This window comes from Carassius carassius, chromosome 1 (assembly GCF_963082965.1).
Source record: "Carassius carassius chromosome 1, fCarCar2.1, whole genome shotgun sequence".
Lineage (NCBI taxonomy): Eukaryota > Metazoa > Chordata > Actinopteri > Cypriniformes > Cyprinidae > Carassius > Carassius carassius.
In genome coordinates, this window is record NC_081755.1 from 29,107,185 (window position 1) to 29,127,183 (window position 19,999).

The following is a 19,999-nucleotide window of genomic DNA, read 5'->3' on the forward strand; positions in this document are numbered from 1 at the left end:
TTGGATAGCCCTCTGGATGTTCACAGAAGCAGCTGCTTAGAAGAACAAGGGAGAGGTAGCTGAGCATTCTTTCCCCTGAGCTAAGACTTTCCCCTGCACTCTTGGTCTTCTTCAACACCACAGAGAACCACATATAGACACACACAAACCACCAACCAAATCTGTCACACTCTTCTTCGAAATCACGTGAGAATGAGTGGAAAAATAGATGCGTGAGATGTTCAGAGCAGGCTGTTTTGGGACAAATGACATGCGTGTCGGCTTCTGAAGTCTTAAACCTTGTTCAGATTAAAAAGGAAGCATTTCACAAAGAATTCTGAACATACTGTCAAAACCTAATGCTTCCAGAAAGCTTTCCCTCCCTCCCTCAGCACAACACAGCACAGCACGTATTGAGTTCCAGACCACACCCAACCAGAGTTCTGGGCTGTTCAGGATTTTGGAGAGGAGGAGCGCGCACTTTTTCCTCATTTCACTACCACTACGTTTACCCTGCAGTCACGCTTGCATCACTTCGTCTCCACGTCTGCCTGCCCTCTCCAAACTATACAATATTTGACCCTTTAGGCTTCTCTTCAGCGGTGAGTGTGAACCATAAGTAACTTTTTCTACATGCATGCAAACATTTAAAAGTCATAAAACTCTTTGAGAGGTTCACAGCACCTTTGATGTTTAAAATACTGGCTGGAGGGCAGTTGATTTATTGCTACCTGAAAGGCTTTATTTATGTGTTTGAGAATTTATTGCCTGAAAATGTAAACTGAAGAGTTTGTGATAAAAGGGGCGTTTGCAGTGATGCTTCACTGATGAATCAGCAGCTTATACTTATTACTAGACTTAACTTCATATTCTTAAACCTTTTGTTTACTTATAATCTTTTTTTCTTACTTCAAAGAAAGCAGGACAATCTAGTTTGACTTCAGTTTTTAGAATAGAAAAGAAAGAAATGTTTTGAAAGAACAAAATAGACCTGTACTTTAATCTCTTAAGGATTTGTTCTGGTGTTTGGCGGCTGTTCATTTTAAAATCATTTGGAGTGAAGTACCATCAACTTTGTCTCCCATATCGCCCCCTGGTGAAAGCATTTCATCTGTCAGTACAGGCTATCCTATTTTTCAGATGTTTACATAAATCTTATCTGAACTTCTATGATTAAACATTTGAAATATGTATTTTTTGTCAAATATTTTTTATAAGATTGAACTGTATATAAGAGGAAAATTAAAGTATAGTTATGTAAAAATGTATATGTAGTATATTTAACATAATATACTATTTATTACATTTCATTAAACAGTTTGTATTCCCAACTTTCCAAAAAAAAAAAAAAATTCATTAAACAATCATGTTCCAATCAAAAGATGTTGTAGAAAAAAAAAAACGATATTGGTGTTTCTGGGAAAAAAAATGTTTTGCATGTTTGATTAATTTTGCATGTGTGGGATTTCTTCTCTCTCAGTTGAGTGTGTGAGACAGATAGTCACAGTGTTTTAGCGGTGGAACATTCCAGCGTGTTGCTCGTGGGACAGTTTTGGGGGGGGGGAGTGTGAAGTGTGTTCATGAGGTGCAGCCGTTTTCACTGGACTGGATTTCCGGACACCCGTCTGCTCTGCTATTACAACACAAACACAGCCGCAGTGAGTGCCATAACTCAAACCTACCTATCAAAAGCCAAACCGCTCCAGGAAAGGATATGTGCACGAGCCTTTAAAACACAGTGTGATATATAGTTCAGTCCTCGCGAAAACTCATATCCAGCATTATTTGAAAGATATTTATCATCCTACTCACAGTTTGTGTAGTAGTCCAACCCATCCATACATCACCCATGCTACAACTCTGTTGCCATTTCGCACCAACTCCCCTGTTAAGAGTCTGTGTTGGAAGATTTGGACAAAGTGATGGCTTATTTTCCATGTATTAGTTTTCCATGCTGCAAAAGTGAGAGGTTTTTCCAGTTGCTTATTGAACATGTTGTTTCCAACCTCAGTTTCTCTCTCTCTCTCTTTTGTTTTGGGTCGCTGATTGATCTAGCAGAACTGATGCCACTCAGAAATGTGCTGCTTGCAGGGATTTCCCAAGAATAGGTGGCGGGTTTTATTTGTGGATGGGTTGTTTCATTAGAATCTATGCTGTCAACGTTTGGATCAGGAAATGCCTCTCCCTTTGGTTGAGCCAAATCTCTGGACACTCTTTTTTTTAACCCTCACGTCAAGCTCAGATTGACCAAGCTACAGGAGGGGGTGTGTGACCCTCAATATATGTTAGAGACTGAAAAGTTAAATCATGCATCTCTTTTATTTTTATTTTTTTTATTAACAATGGCAGTATGAAAAGCCAGTAAATTAAGTATAAGGCTGAATCAGTAACTAAACTAAATGACTCAGAACAGCATGTGAAACTATTGGACCGGATATCCATACATATTTTCCGGATTTGATTCAGTTTGGATCCCATTTATTTGATTCTAAATCATTTGGGTGTATTTTAGTTATAATTTTCATTTTGCTTGTATATAATAGACATTCTAGCCACTTTAAATTATATGTAAAAAGATACAGATTGAGTCAAATTGTTAACTTGTCTTTGTAAACTGATTGTTTGAAAGCTCTGCTGCTTCATGAGTCATTCTTTTTGGGAATTATGTTTCATTGGACACTGTTTTTTATATTTAGTAAAAACAACCGTATCCTAGGAGTCATTTGTTTATGAATCATGCAAAATTGGTCACTTTGTATAGTTTTGATCCACCTTCAAGTAATACATAATTAGACTACATTGGTCAAGTTGAATGTTTTATGTGTGGATAAATAGACTTTTTCTGTCAGTCTTTTTATTTAATCACATTCAATAGAGAATCTAAACTGATTTGTAGCTTGGGTAAAATGTGTTGTACACAGTCCTCATGCAATATGGTACATGAAGCTGAAAATGTGGTGCTGCTCCAGTTTAACTCGTCAGTTCATGTTCAAATGAAACTCACTGGATTCTGAACTTTAGTTGAAAGGTGACTGTAAAGGACAGGGAGCTGTTTCCTAACTCTATTGCTATTGCTTCAGCAAAACTGTTACAAAGAATTTCTGATACTTTAATCTTGCCATGAACTGCTAATGTGTTCTCAGCAACATAATGCTGTGAAACAAGAGAGAAAAATGAAGCAGTTCTTTAAAGACTTTTGACTTTTCATTTGTTTTCACCAATTACAGATAGAATAACACTGAAACTCATTCTTCTCCAGTGATCGGTGGAATCCAGGGTCACTGTTGTGTCACAGACACAGTGACTTGGAAAATGTGTGAATCGTTAAACCAGTCTGAGTCTTTGATTCTGGGACGCTGTGATGTGTTTGCATGTTTTTTGGATTGAGACAATGAATTACACATTTGTTGCTGTGGATTTTGGTAGCAAAGTGTGCACAGGGGTGACACTGCTGAAGCTTAAAGCCTCTCTTAGCTTAGGAAAAAGTCTACGAGGAGGTCTTTTCTTGATATACCAGTCTTACCAGAGATCCACACCAGCTTTAAACACAAGAACAACGCCATGTTTAGCAGTAAACAGTCACATTCCATGCTATTATAAGAGAGGAGAAGAAAACGACATTGCCTTGATAGACATGCACTTAGAGGAAAGAGGGGGATGTGCTCATGTGGGTGTGTGTCTGTATTGTCATGCCTTAAGGTCATGTCTAAACAGTAAATTTTCAATCATAAACTGCATTTTGTAGTCATTTGGCGAATCAGCGGGAGGGTGCTTGAGTAAAATGATAATTTTCATGTTAATGCTGTTTACCAATACTACTACTAAACATACTATTTTGTTTAAATAAACACATTAAAGTCAATAGTTTTGTCAATTCTTTAATTTTGTGAATTTAAGTACTTATAAGTATAATGTAAATTATTGATAATTATTCTTTTTTTTTTAATTATAAAGAAAAACATCATTAAAACAGAGGAGGGACTAATAGTGAAAACAGTGACCCAGAAATAGTGTAGAATCCTACATATTTCTTATTCATTAATGCTGTAAAGTTTCTTTATTTAAAATGTTTAAACCCTTAAATGCTTTCCCCTGAGATTTTTTAAAGAAATTAAAAATCGTATTTCACAAAAATTTGGTCAGCTTTACCATGACAGGAATAAATAAAAAATTTACAGTTTTTTTCTGTATTTTTAATCAAATAAATGCTTTTACTTTTTAACTATGTGTATATATATATTTATAAAATCCTACAGACCAAAACCCCCACAGTTTTGAATGGTGTTTATGACCTTAGTCTGATTTTATGGTTTGAGAGCCTCAAAATTCTTCTCTAGTCTGTGGCTTTAGTGCACTTAAGATTTAAAACTTGCTGCTAAGTGCACTGGACACAACAAGAAACTCCTTGGGAGTAACAAGAGTTCTCTCTTCTTTCCTGCTGAAAGATCAAAGGAGCTACTGAGAATCTGGACAGTGTGTGAATGCATTAAACACAGCCGTCCTGATTCTCAGCGAGAGGGGTTGTCTGGATGTGGCCGCTGGGGTTCAGCAGCATGTCTTTTGACAGATCCATGTGGGAGCCGTTACTCGTGCTGGCGGCGTGTCATCAGTGGAATGCGATGTGAAAACAGAGCCTGAGGCACCTGAGCATGGTTGCTCTGCAGTAGAGCCATAGCAGTGAGATGAAAGCCTATCAGCAGGCCATGCTGAGAGCCGAGCGGGACCCTACTGTGTGTGAATGAGGCTTCTACTAAGATCATCTGCAGCAGGAACACATGTGCCTTGCCAAAATACACTTCTAATACAAAATGGAGAGAGCCTTGTGCCAAAAATGCCCAGAATGTTGTTGAAATATCTGTGGAGTACCTCAAGGTTTTGTAATAGGAACCTTAAGGCTTTGTACAAGTATAGTGTTCACACTGTACACGTCATTATCGCTGAGAGTTTGTTTTTTCCTTACCTTTTTTTTGTGTCCAAGAGTACTTTACTGGGTGAGACTAATAGAAGATACCCAAAAGCAAGTTTTGTTTGTTCTGTACATTAAACCTTATTTTAGGCAGCTGCCAAAAGCAGCAACTCTATTCTGGCTATTGTGTTTTCTCCAAAAACATGTTTTATGTTTCCATTCTAGTTCACATGCACCAGTGTTACTACAGGGGCTGCACAGTAGGGAAAAGATAATTGGAGACATCAGTAACAGATCTGATTGTCAGCGTGTGTTCTGAGTTGTATAATTTCATTTCTTGCGACACAGTAAATGTGAAGAGCAGCTGTTAATTTGAGGTGCTATTTCTATCCGACTCAAAAAGATTAGTTGGTGTAAGTGTAGTTTGGTAGAGAGTTTGATTCGGGCATATAAAATAATATTCTTGTTCATTCTTTTTCATCAAATTTTCATAACTAGATCTTTCAGTGAAAAGACCTCTCTGGTGATGTATGCTGGACTTCTCCAAACATTTAGTCTGTATAAACCCAATCCTTTTCTTAAAATCAACTGTAAACTATCATTTATATCTGACTGTATCCTATAAGTAGCTGAAAGATAGAACCAAGTCCCTGGCTTTTTTATTTTTATAAATAATCCATCTTGAATTTTATATCCATTTCGGTCTGTGCCTCCCTTGTATGTGAACTTTAAGACATGGTATTAACTGGCAAAAAATATTTACATATATTACTATGGCTTGAATTTTGTTTGGTTCAAATTAGTAGGATTGGGGGAAAAATTAACCATTCCTCCACAAATGGTCCTGGCAGTTATATAATGGTGCAAATACCAGTAATTTAACAAGCGCAAACATTAGTAAATTGCGTGATTCATTTTAATACTCAACTTTCATAAATTTCAACGTGATCTCATGAGAATACGTGTGTATTTTTACGTTAAATGTGGTTCTACTACACATACATTTACTTACGTTTTCATGCACATACGTGATCTCATGAGAATATGTGTGTATTTTTACGTTAAATGTGGTTCTACTACACGTACATTTACTTACGTTTTCATGCACATAAAAAACGTACAACATTGACGTATTTACAGCAGTAAAACGTACAAATACTTACGTGTTAGCAGCTAAAAAACGTAAATATTCTAACGTAAAGTGTGAATGTATATGAATTCCCATGTATTAATATTAAAATCGTGGCTTTAATGATTTAAATCTGTTGTATTTAATTGTCATATCAATACATGTTTTTATTGAATTTATTGAAAGCAGTTTACTCATCTACTTAATAGAAAATAACATTTCTGTGCATGCTGCAAACTCGTTTCGGGGGATTACATAATGTTAAATGAGACTACACTTTGAAACCATAAAATGAATACAATTTATGTAATTTTTTAACCATTTTGTAATATTTTGCTGTGTGATTTTCTCCTATCCAATGACTGACAACACAACCATAGATACACAAAAGCACAGCATAAAATTATAAATCACATCCATTTTATTTGTTTGCTGTACTCCATATCTTTAGAATCCAGATGTTTGCAAGGAACATATCCAAATTCAGCCCTTTATCAATCGATCTTCATGTTCATTCTCAGCAACAGCGACCGTCACAGTCAAAGCCTGCGATCGTTATTATGATTATAGCGCCAGTGCGCCTCCCTCGAGAAAAGCAGGCGGCATCTTGGCAAGCGAGCTGCCATCTTGTAGCAGAACTTCACTTGCGTTAGCATCCCATTGACTCCTATTCATTTTGGCGTCGCTTTGACAGCGTATAACTTTAAATCTGAGGCGTTTAAAGACTCCATTTGTCCATTATTTATTTCTAAAGATACACGACAATGTATAAAGGGCTCCATTACCTTCTATGTTACATTATGGCCCCGTAGAAACAGTTTTTGTAAAAAAAGGCTAACGATTGCCTCATAACCACTCGACTCTCTGTCGCACAGAAATTACCGTACAGACAGGAAGAGAAGCTCGCAGGCAATTAACTTAATATGGCGTACTGGCGTTACATTTTAAAATACTATACAAAATAATTAATCAGAATACTTACTCCTGCTCACTCACGCCAAAGAACTCCCCGCTCAAGCTCGCCGTCTCTGCAAGATTAACGATGCCAGTTTGTACGCACAGCTACTAGAAGATTTACATCTGTCAGACAGGTTGCTGACGTCATCAAGCTTAGTTTGAGTCTGCGCGTCAGAAACGGAAGTGCTAAAAATAGCTAAAAACGGGCTTCACTTGTCTCAATTGAGTTCCAATGGGGTCGCTGTGTCCATTTCTTTTACTGTCTATGGAGAAAAGTTAAGAAATGGTTTACGGCACTGATATCAAAAGCTCATTGGTTCTCACCTAAAAGCAGCTTCATGAGCAAATTTCTATGGATAACTGACTGGTCAGAGAGCACGTTCTATCTGTACGTATTTGAGGTTGTTTTTATGTAAATTTAGTAAATGTAAATGATAACGTAGCAAATGTTTAAACTGAGAAATTTTACACTTTTATCCACTTAATTAGCTCATTTAAAATTTAATGCCTGCTACAGGTCTCAAAAAAGTTGGCACGGGGGCAACAAATGGCTAAAAAAGCAAGCAGTTTTGAAAAGATTCAGCTGGGAGAACATCTAGTTAATTGATATCAGGTCTGTAACATGATTAGCTATAAAAGCTTTGTCTTAGAGAAGTAGAGTCTCTCAGAAGTAAAGATGGGCAGACGCTCTCCAATCTGTGAAAGACTGCGTAAAAAAATTGTGGAAAACTTTAAAAACAATGTTCCTCAATGTCAAATTGCAAAGGCTTTGCAAATCTCATCATCTACAGTGCATAACATCATCAAAAGATTCAGAGAAACTGGAGAAATCTCTGTGCGTAAGGGACAAGGCCGGAGACCTTTATTGGATGCCCGTGGTCTTCGGGCTCTCAGATGACACTGCATCACTCATCAGCATGATTGTGTCAATGACATTACTAAATGGGCCCAGGAATACTTCCGGAAACCACTGTCGGTAAACACAATCCGCCGTGCCATCAGCAGATGCCAACTAAAGCTCTATCATGCAAAAAGGAAGTCATATGTGAACATGGTCCAAAAGCGCCGTCGTGTCCTGTGGGCCAAGGCTCATTTAAAATGGACTATTTCAAAGTGGAATAGTGTTTTATGGTCCGACGAGTCCAAATTTGACATTCTTGTTGGAAATCACGGACGCCGTGTCCTCCGGGCTAAAGAGGAGGGAGACCTTCCAGCATGTTATCAGCGTTCAGTTCAAAAGCCAGCATCTCTGATGGTATGGGGGTGCATAAGTGCATACGGTATGGGCAGCTTGCATGTTTTGGAAGGCTCTGTGAATGCTGAAAGGTATATAAAGGTTTTAGAGCAACATATGCTTCCCTCCAAACAACGTCTATTTCAGGGAAGGCCTTGTTTATTTCAGCAGGACAATGTAAAACCACATACTGCAGCTATAACAACAGCATGGCTTCGTCGTAGAAGAGTCCGGTTGCTAACCTGGCCTGCCTGCAGTCCAGATCTTTCACCTATAGAGAACATTTGGCGCATCATTAAACGAAAAATACGTCAAAGACGACCACGAACTCTTCAGCAGCTGGAAATCTATATAAGGCAAGAATGGGACCAAATTCCAACAACAAAACTCCAGCAACTAATAGCCTCAATGCCCAGACGTCTTCAAACTGTTTTGAAAAGAAAAGGAGATGCTACACCATGGTAAACATGCCCCGTCCCAACTATTTTGAGACCTGTAGCAGAAATCAAAATTGAAATGAGCTCATTTTGTGCATAAAATTTTAAACTTTCTCAGTTTAAACATTTGCTATGTTATCTATGTTCTATTGTGAATAAAATATTGGCTCATGTGATTTGAAAGTCTTTTAGTTTTCATTTTATTAAAATTTAAAAAACGTCCCAACTTTTCCGGAATTCGGGTTGTACGTTTTGATTGTGAGATCAGGCTGTAAATTTAGCATCTGAAAGGGAAACTCCTACAAATGTATAGTCAATAAGCTCAGGTGAAAAAAATCTAAAATTCTTCACTGCGTATCTTTAGTAAATCCTGATAGTACTATTTTAACACCAACAGACAGTTTGCGCTTGTGCAAGCTGTTAGTAAATCTGGTCCTAAATTCATTATTAATAAATCTGCTTAAAGAAAGCATGTAAAAAGAATGGTTGCAAATTCTGCCATCATTTACATATTTTTTTTTTCAAACCTGCATATCTTTAAAAAAATGATTATATTTTGAAAAATGTGTATTTACATTTTTTTTTATACAATGAAAGTTAATGAGGTCCAATGTTGTTTAGTACGGAGCCCAACATTCTTTAGAATATGTTTTTGTGTTCCACAAAAAAAGGTTTGGAACAGCAGGAGGGTGAGCAAATGCTAACAGAATTTCCAATTTTTTGGTGAACTATTACATATTAATGTGTGTCACATAGAATATTATTCTTGAAAAAAGTATTGGGAAGTGTGGGCAAAGAAAACAAAGGGTAACAGTAATCGTATGACTGAAGTACCACAGACGTGCCAAAGATGTCTTCACGTTTACTTGACTTTAAAATGATCCTTGTAGCAATTTGCAACACATACCCCAGACCACAGATCTTAGCTACAGATTACCCAAGATGCCCCCTGACAAATATGCTGTATGGCAAAATGTGTAAAAAATGATTATCCTGATGTCTTTTTGTAAACTGCAGCCATTAAACCTTACTAGAGGCCTGTTACGAAATCAGTTGAATGGGACCCAGCAGGCACATTTCAGTGCTTAATTTTAACTTTATTGAGCAAGAACTGGGCTGCATTTAATTTATGACTGTATTTTAGAACAAACGCCCCTTTCCTGATAGGATAAACATGAGTGCTTCAGTGGAAATGAGTCTGTGAGAATGAACTGATCTTAATTAGATTATTGTTTATAGCTTTAAGAATGCCTAGCACTTGCTGAAAAATGAAGATGTTGTTTATCCATGGCTGTTAACCTTCATGGCTTCACAACTGTTTCAGAGGACGGTTCTTTTTAGCACATTTCCTTTCATCTCGTTAGTGAAAGACATCTACAATAAAAGGCGTGAATGGATTGAATCCACAATAAACTCTGTTCATCATCATTTCTTCCCGTATCTGAACCATTGCACGCTTTTCTTCCCTTTTATCTGCATTCTCTCATGTCTCAGAGTGGGAGTTGGTCTTCGGACTGCGAAACAACCCATAAACGGTTTGTTACCTTTGGGCTGACATTTTAAACCACAGGCCATGTCAAACATACACACTAAAACATTCCCCGTCATATCCCTCGTTTACTTTGAGGTTTTCCCTCTAGCTCAGCACTGGTAGTCAGGGTCAGGTTAGGTCAAACCGGGTGGTAACATTTTCTGCAGTTCCCATTTGCATGTTTTTGTCATCATTTATTGATTTAACAAATGTTGTACAATCTGGACTTCATGAGCAAAATATCTGCTCCAGACATAATTCATAAAACACTTTATCCTTTGGATTTTGCACAATGATTTGTTTCCTGAGTAGAGTTATGGATGTCTGACTGCGTCATGTTATTGAGGAACATTCTTTTCCTTGAGTTCATGCTGCTTCTGTTTAAATGCTGCAGGAAGAACAATGATGCACAATGAAATGGGAGTAATTGTCGGGTTGTCTGTGTGTTATCTGCTGCCTTTGACGTCACAGCTCAGGATAGTCAATAGTGAAGAACTTTGTGATTGTTTTTGTGGTCAGTGGAAGTTTGGGACACTGAATCACCACAAAATGTACCAAACTAAATTAACAAAAAAAGTTATAAAGGAAACTTTTGTTTGAATCTATATGCTTTTATCTGTCCATGTAGTTTCAAACCTGTATAACAAAGAAATTTTTTGAAAAGTTACTTTTTTTAATAATTGAAAGAGATCTATTGACATTGTTACTGAAAGGATTCCCAAATGAATTAAGATTTAATTGAATCAGAATGTAAACATATCTGCAAATCAGTTCCGATATCCAGCCCTGGTCATAAATGATGAGCAGTACACATGCCCTGCGTGGATTAAAGCTGCAAAGCTTTGCTGGGTGGCACTGAAGCTTTCCTTCTCATCTTAATCATTTGTTCCATGACAGTAGTTTCTGTTTTCAGCAGTGGCCGACTTGGAAGTCTCCTGGAGTCTGCGGCTTTTATGAAAAAATGACATTAAAAGTGAAACTCAAGTCAGCATTTTCCACCAAGCTTAAGGGAAATGAGCAGGGACTCCATAGCGTTTACACTCACACACTCATGTGCAGACATTTCCCAGTGCAGAAATAAGTCGACATGGCTTATCTGCTACCTTTTAAAGCGCTGACTCCAATTAATTTACTAATGATGGTTTGTAAATTCTCTGGAAACCTCTAGGCTTGGGAGGTATGGCTGTCATTATCATCCCGCAGGATTGTACATAGCAAAGTGAAACTCCACAGCAAGTTTCCAAGACAAACGCTCATAGGTTTTCATGTCTCAGCCTATATAAACTTTAACGGGGCCCCAGCCCCCATTATAAGGCTGCGCTAAATGCTGGATTTCTGGATTTTTCTCTGTATTGTGCAGCTGTAAGATGTCTGTGATTTGTTATTTGACCTGAGCCTGACTGATTGATCTAATGTACAGGAATGACATATTTATTCACAAGCCACACTTAAAAGCCACACATATAGAGCAACTGTTAGAGCTTGTTGTTTGTCCTTCCTCAACATGCTGCCAATAGAGCTTAAATTGTACTGAACTTATAGTTTTTCTTTAAGACCCTTGTGGTCATGGAATTGTCTCTTTTTGACGGTTACAGGTACATGGTTCCTGTGAAGGCTGATGTGAATCACCCGTGAAACTGATTCCACTCTTGCCGTTGGCCTCGGTGAACCTCTACAGTAGATCTTTTGTTCCTGAAAGGCCTGAGGGGACTGTGCACAGACGATTATCCCTCTGTGTAGCCAACATACGATTTTCAGTATGTTCTTCCGCGTGTATTCTGTGTTTGGTGGGCCTCTGCCCAGTCAAAGGGTTTCATTTTCAGGAAACAGGAATTTTCTTCCTCAATTTCCCACCATTTACAGAGCCGCTAGTGACATAAACAACAAAACACTGGTTCTCTGTGTGTTAAATGCCACATTTGCGCCATTATAGATTTCAGCAAATTAACAGATGCCGCCCAGCAGCTCTTGGAAATGCAGTGATCCTAACAGACTGCTACAGTCTCAGAGGAAAACGGATGAAGGAGTAACTTCAAGACCTTAATTAAGAAAGTAATCTTCTTCGTCTTTATAACTACTTGATTTGTTTTTGTATCTTTTTTGAAGCTTGAAATGTTCAGTCTCCATTCATTGTAAAAACATGATTCAAATATTCAGTTTTTTTTTTTTTTTTATCTCAGAATCATCTGCTCAACACATTTCCAACTTCAGATCACAGATTTTGGGACAGCATGTTTTGAGTTGGCTCCTCCCCTTCTAGCCCTCTACGCCCCTCAGTACAACACAGGAAGGCAGCTGAAGAGAAAATTAAGACCATGTGTGGATCAAGTACATGATAGGCTACGATTTAATGAGACAAGCCTCCCACTTTACACTCTACAGAGACAGACAGCTAAAGCACAGCCTGAGGGGGTGAAGGTCTCCAGAGGATTTCCACTACTGCCTCTGAATAAATGAACAACATTCTCAGTCTTTATTAATGCCTACACTTAATTTTATTCCCAATACCTTCCCTGACCTTAGAAGAAACTGTTAAAGTTAAAAAAGAGAGGATTTTCAGCTCTGTGTTTGTAAAGACTGCTCTGAGAGACTTCTACCAGATGAGCGTCATCCTGTAACCTCCCACACTGCCCCACCCTTGTGTACTAAGGCTGGCTTCCTCTTCCGACTCGGGTCTCTTTTAGTATGTTGGCTGAATCCTTCTGACTTGGTTTGGGGCGGTAGGTTTCTTTGCTTTCTTTAAGATAAGCGCAAACAGAAACCCTCCTTTCTTTCAGCATTTTCCTACCTAAACTCTTTACTGCTTAAATGCCACACCCTGTCTCCCACATCCCATCTTAAAGAGACAGTTTACCCACGGATGAAAACTCTGCCATTATATCGCTACACTTCCACATGTTTTTCTAAACCTGTATGACTTCCTGTCTTTGACACCAAAAGGAGAAGTTAAGGAGGATGTTAAGGTTTATCTTCTTCTACAAGTTGTGGGTGGGGATGTCAGCTTAATAAATATATAAATATTCCCCACTTGATGCTTCTTGATAATGTGGAGAGTTTCCACATGTTAGCTCAATGGCGCCACCTCAGGACAGATTCATTCACCTGTAGCAAAACAGCTTCATCTTAATTAAGATGGGAATTATTGAAGATGTGGTTGTGTATAAACAGTATAATAAGGAAACAGATTAAATGGGGGAATTTTTTAAAAGATGAAAACATCATCGTTAACAGCTGATTATATCATTGTCTTCTTTCACTGTGTTCATTTACCTCCTTCTGTATCATTTTTTTATTACCAAAAAAAAAAAAATCCAATCTGTTTAATCCTTCGTACATTTGTTCCTGCTGCAGTAAGCCTTGCATAAAATAGTCATGTATTTTAGAGTTTACATTTCTGTTTGTGTATCTAGTTAACATTGCTATTAAGTGTCTCAAATAAAATTATGTAAATGTAAAGGATTTTGTATCCTAGCAAAAAGATAAAACCCTGTTCACCACATATGGTTTTTGCGACATGTATTTTACAGACATAGTGCTGATGTGATATAATCCTTAGAGGTGTCTTTTTTAAATTTATTGTATCCTCAAGTACTGAGCATTAAAGCACTTCAGAGCAAAAAATGGGTTTCTCACTTCCAGTATAAACTTACACCCACTATACAAGGTGAAGAAGGAAAAAAAAAGCCATTCATAAATGGCTCGGAGCGGCTGTGGTGCAGGCTGAGATGTATATGCTGTCTGTATTTGGCCGTAGTGCAGTGAATCATGGGAAGCTAATTTAGCAGCTGACTCTGAGATTTGTGTGTGATGTAAGCAGAAGCTGACTGCATGTGAGGTTTTAGACTTGCCTCTTATCAACTTGAATTTTCAATTAAATCTGACAAAATCATAAATGTAGCTTCTTTAACTCGAATCACGCTAACATTTTATGGTATAATATAAAGTGGTTTGTATTGCCCTGCATGTTTAAATCTGTGTGACATTTATTTAATTTTAATTTGCTGGGTTAAACATTATTGGTGCAATGCCTATCGTATGCAAAACAGAAATAGGTATAATTAATTGCTAACACAAAACAGTAATATCCCAATAGTTAATGTTAGTTAATGTATTACAGATATTATTTTAAAACATCTCTTCCTTGTAAGTTCATGTGAACTCAGTTCATGTTAACAGATTCTGCTATTATTGGTAATAATTTCAAATTTACATAAGACTGTTACATGCTTTGGGGGTATTTGTCATTGTTAACTCATGTAATGTATTTAAGTTAACAGGAACCTTATTGTAAAGTGTTACCAAATAATTTAGATTAAAAACAAAATACTTGTGGATAAGTACTTCCAAGGTCAAAGTGCAGAATACGAGTAGGTTGTTCAGATAGGCACATGGTGATTTTCCCACCAAGAGAAGCAGAAAACAGCAGTTCCTGTTCTCAGTCTCAGCTTTGTACTCAGGATTTTTATAACATTCTCGTGTCTTTCTTTTCCCCTCCAGATTCTCCAGCTTTTGATTTTCTGTTCCACCATCAGCCATGTTGATCATTTTGGCCCTCATCATCCTCTTCCACATCACCTCAGCAATTCTACTCTTCATAGCAACCATCAGAAATGTAAGTTGATCTTCTTCAGTCTTTTTTTTTTTTTGCTTAAAAAAAACAATGTGTTATTGTTGGGGTTTTCAGCAAAAAGCCCAGCTTTTTCTCAAAAACTGCTAAAGTTATCTCAAATAAACTGTTGATCTACAACAGCACATACTGCACAATGTACTGCTATAACAACTGTATTCATTTTAAGAAATAAACTTTTCTATACATGCATATTATATACCTTGTAATAATAATCTGCAAAAGTAATTTGGATTTTACAAAATGTTCTTAAACACATCATTTTTCTCTCTGAGTTTATATGCTGTCAATATATATTCTTCATCTTTTCAAGGTATGGTGGGTTTGGAAGGATTACTCCTTAGATCTCTGGTATCACTGCAACTCCACAGACTGTTATGATATACCAAATAGTGCAACCTCTGATGCAGGCAAGCCTTGAATATCATAAAATCAAAGTCAAATATAACCACCATTTACTTTGGTCAGAGCAAAATGTCATACAGTATAAATGCTTGTGTTATTGGCATTGTTTAAAGTTGTTGATTGATAAAAACCTGTCCAGAAGACGACACTTATCGCATCTTGGTTCTCTTCATCTTTATCAGCCTATCTTCAGACTGTCCAGGCCACCATGATACTGGCCACTATCTTGTGCTGTGTGGGTTTCTTTGTCTTCATCCTTCAGCTCTTCCGTCTGAAGCAGGGCGAAAGATTTGTCTTCACGGCCATCATCCAGCTCTTGTCTGGTGAGTTCATGCCCACAGAATATATTTCTAATCATTGTTAGCAGTACAATTTCCATTTCTTACTGTCTATGTACTATGCAAAGAAAATGAACAATTAGCCACAGGTAAAGAGGGGTCTTGAAGCACCTTGAAGTATTTGTACTGTTATTTTGACGCCATCTTTCTAGTATGTAAATTGACCCAGCTTTGAAAGATTTATTTTGTAAGATGGAAAACTTTCACCATTTTTATCACAAGTACATTTAAAGAAATAGTTCATACAAAACAAAGTTTACTCACGCTCAGATCATCCAAGATATAGATGATTTTGTTTCTTCTTCAGATCAGGATTGGAGAAATTTTGCATTGCATCAGTTGCTCACAAATGGATCCTCTGCAGTGAATGGGTGCCTTCTGAATGGGAGTTCAAACTAAATATCACTATAATCCACAAGTAATTCACACCCCTCCAGTCCATCACTTAATGTCTTGTGAAGCGAAATCCTGCAAGTTTGTAAGAAACAAATCCATTATTTTAGTAGTTTTTCCATTTTAAACCATTTCTTCCATATGATGCAATTTCAAGCTTTTCTTTCTCTCTTTGGAGTGTTACAAGCTGTTTGTGCATAAGATGCAAAAATTAAAGTCTCAAACCTAAGTTAAGACTCGGCTACACCCTCCAAAAACACCTCGATTAAACACACCCCCACGTCTACATCACTGTGTTGGAAGATTTGCATAACTCTGCCCAAATGTTCGTGCAAAGAAAGAAGGCGTTACTTTAATTCTCTCTGTAGTATTGTTGCCACCAGCGCCATGTCGTGGAGTCACTGTGTTTTGTTGTGAAAGCAAAACTACTTTGGCCTTCCAAAAGAGGACACAACTAGAAATCACTGGTTAAGTTTTTACAACACTGTTCCAGAACAGTTCAACACAAATATTCGAGTGTGTGCAACGCATTTAATGGAGGACTGTTTCCTGATCCTGTGAGAGAAGACTGCAATGCAATGTCGTTTCTCTGATCACAAATGCAAACATGGTTTTATGTTTACGCAGCACAACGATGAGCTTTGGAAAAACGATGCATTTCAGAAAGGTGCGGCATAGAGGAGAAACAATCATGTGCAGCATGTGGAAAATAATGTTTTTTTTTACCTTAAACCTCATAGACACATTGGATTACACCACATACACAAACCAATGTGTTTTAGCATGTCCTATGACCCCTTTAAACAAATATGTAGATGGACTGTGATGTTAGAGGACAACAGGTGATAGACTTTTTCACACGAGGATCATAAAACGGATTAACATTAAAACACCTTGATGATTTTGTTTCAAACAAGCAGCTTTTCACTTCATTAGCAGTTAATTTATGAACTGGAGTTATGTGGATTACTGTGAAGTTTGTATCAGCTGTTTGGACTCTCATACTGACGGCACCCATTAACTACAGAGGATCCATTGGTGAGCAACTGATGTAATGTTACATTTCTCCAAATCTGTTCCAACATGGAAACAAACTCAAACTCATCTTTGATGACATCAGATTTTGTATTTTTGGGTGAAGTATTCAAAAAGTTACATTTTATAATAGGTTTTCATTTATTGTATTGTTTGTTGAATGTTGAATCTTTATCTGTCAAGTAATAGCCTGTGAACCATAAAGGGATAGTTCCCCTAAAAATGAAAATTCTATCATTAATTACTCACACTTGTGTTGTTTCAAATGAGTAAGACTTTCTTTCATCTTCGGAACACAAATTAAGATATTTTTGATGAAATCCGAGAGTTTTCTTACCCTTCATAGACAGCAAGGGTACGACTACATTCAAGGCACAGAAAGGTAGCAAGGACATCCTTAAAATAGTTCATGTGACATCATTGGTTTGACCATAATTTTATGAAGCTACAAGAATAATTTCTGAGAGAAAACTCAAATAACATCTTTATTCAACAATTTTTCCTTCTCTGTGTCATTCTCTGCTGCACTTTCAGTACCATGACACATGCATGTGCTGCTGCTAACGCAGGAGCTGCCATTCAGTTTACAAGCAGAGGAAGATGCACGCAAACATCATCATTCGTAAACCTCTTTGATTTCAACAGGATGACTTGCAATTTTTTACCTAGCCTTGTTTGAACAAGAATATACAGCCCTATCTCTTGGCAATTCATACATACGACCTCACTCATACAACTTCATATGATTTTTGCTAAATTGTATGCATTTTACATATGAATTTATATGAATGACATACACCTAACCCTGCCCCAAAACCTACCCGTCACTGGGGTGTAGACAAATCATAAAAAAATCATGTGAGGTCATACAAATTTATACGAATTAGCCACCTCGTAAAATACGTATGAATTGGTCATGAGATTGCATTGGAATATACAGACGATGAACAAAGAGAGATGGACAGTCTACCTCGGAATTTCCTGAAAGCGTGTCGAAGACTGACATGGCTGAGAAGAAATTGTTAAATGAAGGCATTATTTATTTATTTTTTCGCACAAAAGTTTTTGTAGCTTCTTAAAATTATGGTTGATCCACTGATGTCACATTGACTATTTTAATGATGTCTTAACTACCTTTCTCTGTCTATGGAGGATCAGAGATCTCTCAGATTTCATCAAAAATATCTTAATTTGTGTTCTGAAGATGAACAAAGGTCTTACAGGTTTGGAACAACATGAGGGAGAGATATTAATGACAGACTTGTCATTTATGGGGAAGTATCCCTTTAAATTCTACCAGCCAATTGTAAATTGCTCTTTTTTTTATCCTTTCACAGCTTTCTGTGTCATGACCGGCGCATCTATCTATACAGCTGAGCACTTAAGCTTCAAAGACAAGAATTTTAAGGATGGAGACTATGGATATTCCTTTGTTGTGGCTTGGGTCGCGTTCCCCATGACGCTGCTGAGTGGCTTGATGTATCTAGTGCTAAGAAAACGCAAATAAAGCACAACACACCACCTCACTAGCTGCACCCAGCTACAGCCTTAGCCAAGAGACTTTATTTGTAATGACACTTGTTTTTTTTATATGTAGATTAAATATTTGCCAAAGTTAGAATGAAGTAGATGATCTTATAATATTAATCACGGCGTACTGGAAACATAATTAGATTTTATTCATAGTATGTCACATTTTTTAACCTTATGTATAATTTAGCTCTACCTGCCCAGTAAAAGAAGTGCTGTGATTTAGAAAGGTAAAATAGGGCATGGAAAAAGACAAAGAGTGGGAGATATAATCGGACATACATATACACACACACATATATATATATATATATATATATATATATATATATATATATATACAAACACACACACACACATATATATATATATATATATATATATATATAAATAAATACAGTGGAACCACTTTGGGCTCAACATGTAATGCATGATGTGAAACTGGCCTTATATGTAACACTTGGTGTGTAGTAAATAACATGCTAGTGTGATGTTTCCTGGTCATTATATGTGCCTGGGGAAAAGGTAATTCAAAATTAAATCTGAATGAAATATTGTGCTGCCAGTTTGCGGAGCACTATATCATACTTGAAGCTGAACAAATTATCAATATTAGTGGCACGATGGGTTCTCGTGTATAGGTTTTTTTTTTTTGTAAAATAGTCTTTTAGTGTTGACTAATTATATTGCATGTTTTTGTATTTGTTTGCAGCATTTAATCTGAAATCACTATTAACAAAAAGAGTACAGATTTGTAGTTCTTTTAGGCATTCTGTTTGATTAGGGCACTTGGGATTTATGTCATATTCATGCAAAAAACCTTAAGATGATGGTGTTGGTGAAGCACACCAATGGTTTCAGTTTTCCTTTCTTGTGTAATCATTTCATCCACAAATCTGCTATGGAATAAAAAGCAATTAGCTAATATTATTTAGGCCAAAGTGAAGTTAAGCTGTATTTATTAAGACTAACTGCATTGTTGCTGTTAATATTTTTTGCAATGAAGTATTATATCAATAGGCCTGAACATGTTTGTATAATGCTTAATTTTCAGAAGATTTTTAATGAATATTAGTGAAGGCTTTTGTAATTGGAATGAAACCACAATGGCAGCTTTGTTTTTAAATGTCTGCTGAGTTGTTCAGGTCAGGTCTGTTTCTGGAGACTGATCGCCACCAAGGGCTTAATATTGTTCTATTTTTTTTTATCAAATAAATGTATTTTACATTAACAAATGCTTTGTGACTCTTTCTGTTCAGATGTACAGCAAAAAATTTTGGATTAATCTCAAAATATGGCAGTTAATATGATCTGAGGCATTTTAGTCATGGAAAAATGTCAAATGTTAAAACAACATGCAAAATAATTTTGCCAAAATAATACATATGTACATTATTTGACTTAATATTGAGCTTTAATGCAAGAAAGTGTGAAAACATTTTAATGTCATTCAGTGTTGGAAATAAGTATTCTCAAAATGAAATTGTGGTGAAACAGT

General features: G+C 36.8%; 1 protein-coding gene across 1 annotated transcript; it reads left to right on the forward strand.

Moving 5' to 3' along the window:
- The first annotated feature begins 415 nt into the window (after window positions 1–415).
- Window positions 416–18,794, forward strand: emp2 (epithelial membrane protein 2). Its single transcript, XM_059555128.1, has 5 exons — window positions 416–581; window positions 14,671–14,785; window positions 15,114–15,210; window positions 15,388–15,528; window positions 18,309–18,794. The coding sequence occupies exons 2-5, from the start codon at window positions 14,708–14,710 to the stop codon at window positions 18,476–18,478; spliced, it is 486 nt and encodes a 161-aa protein (XP_059411111.1). The 5' UTR covers window positions 416–581; window positions 14,671–14,707; the 3' UTR covers window positions 18,479–18,794.
- Window positions 18,795–19,999: the final 1,205 nt, after the last annotated feature.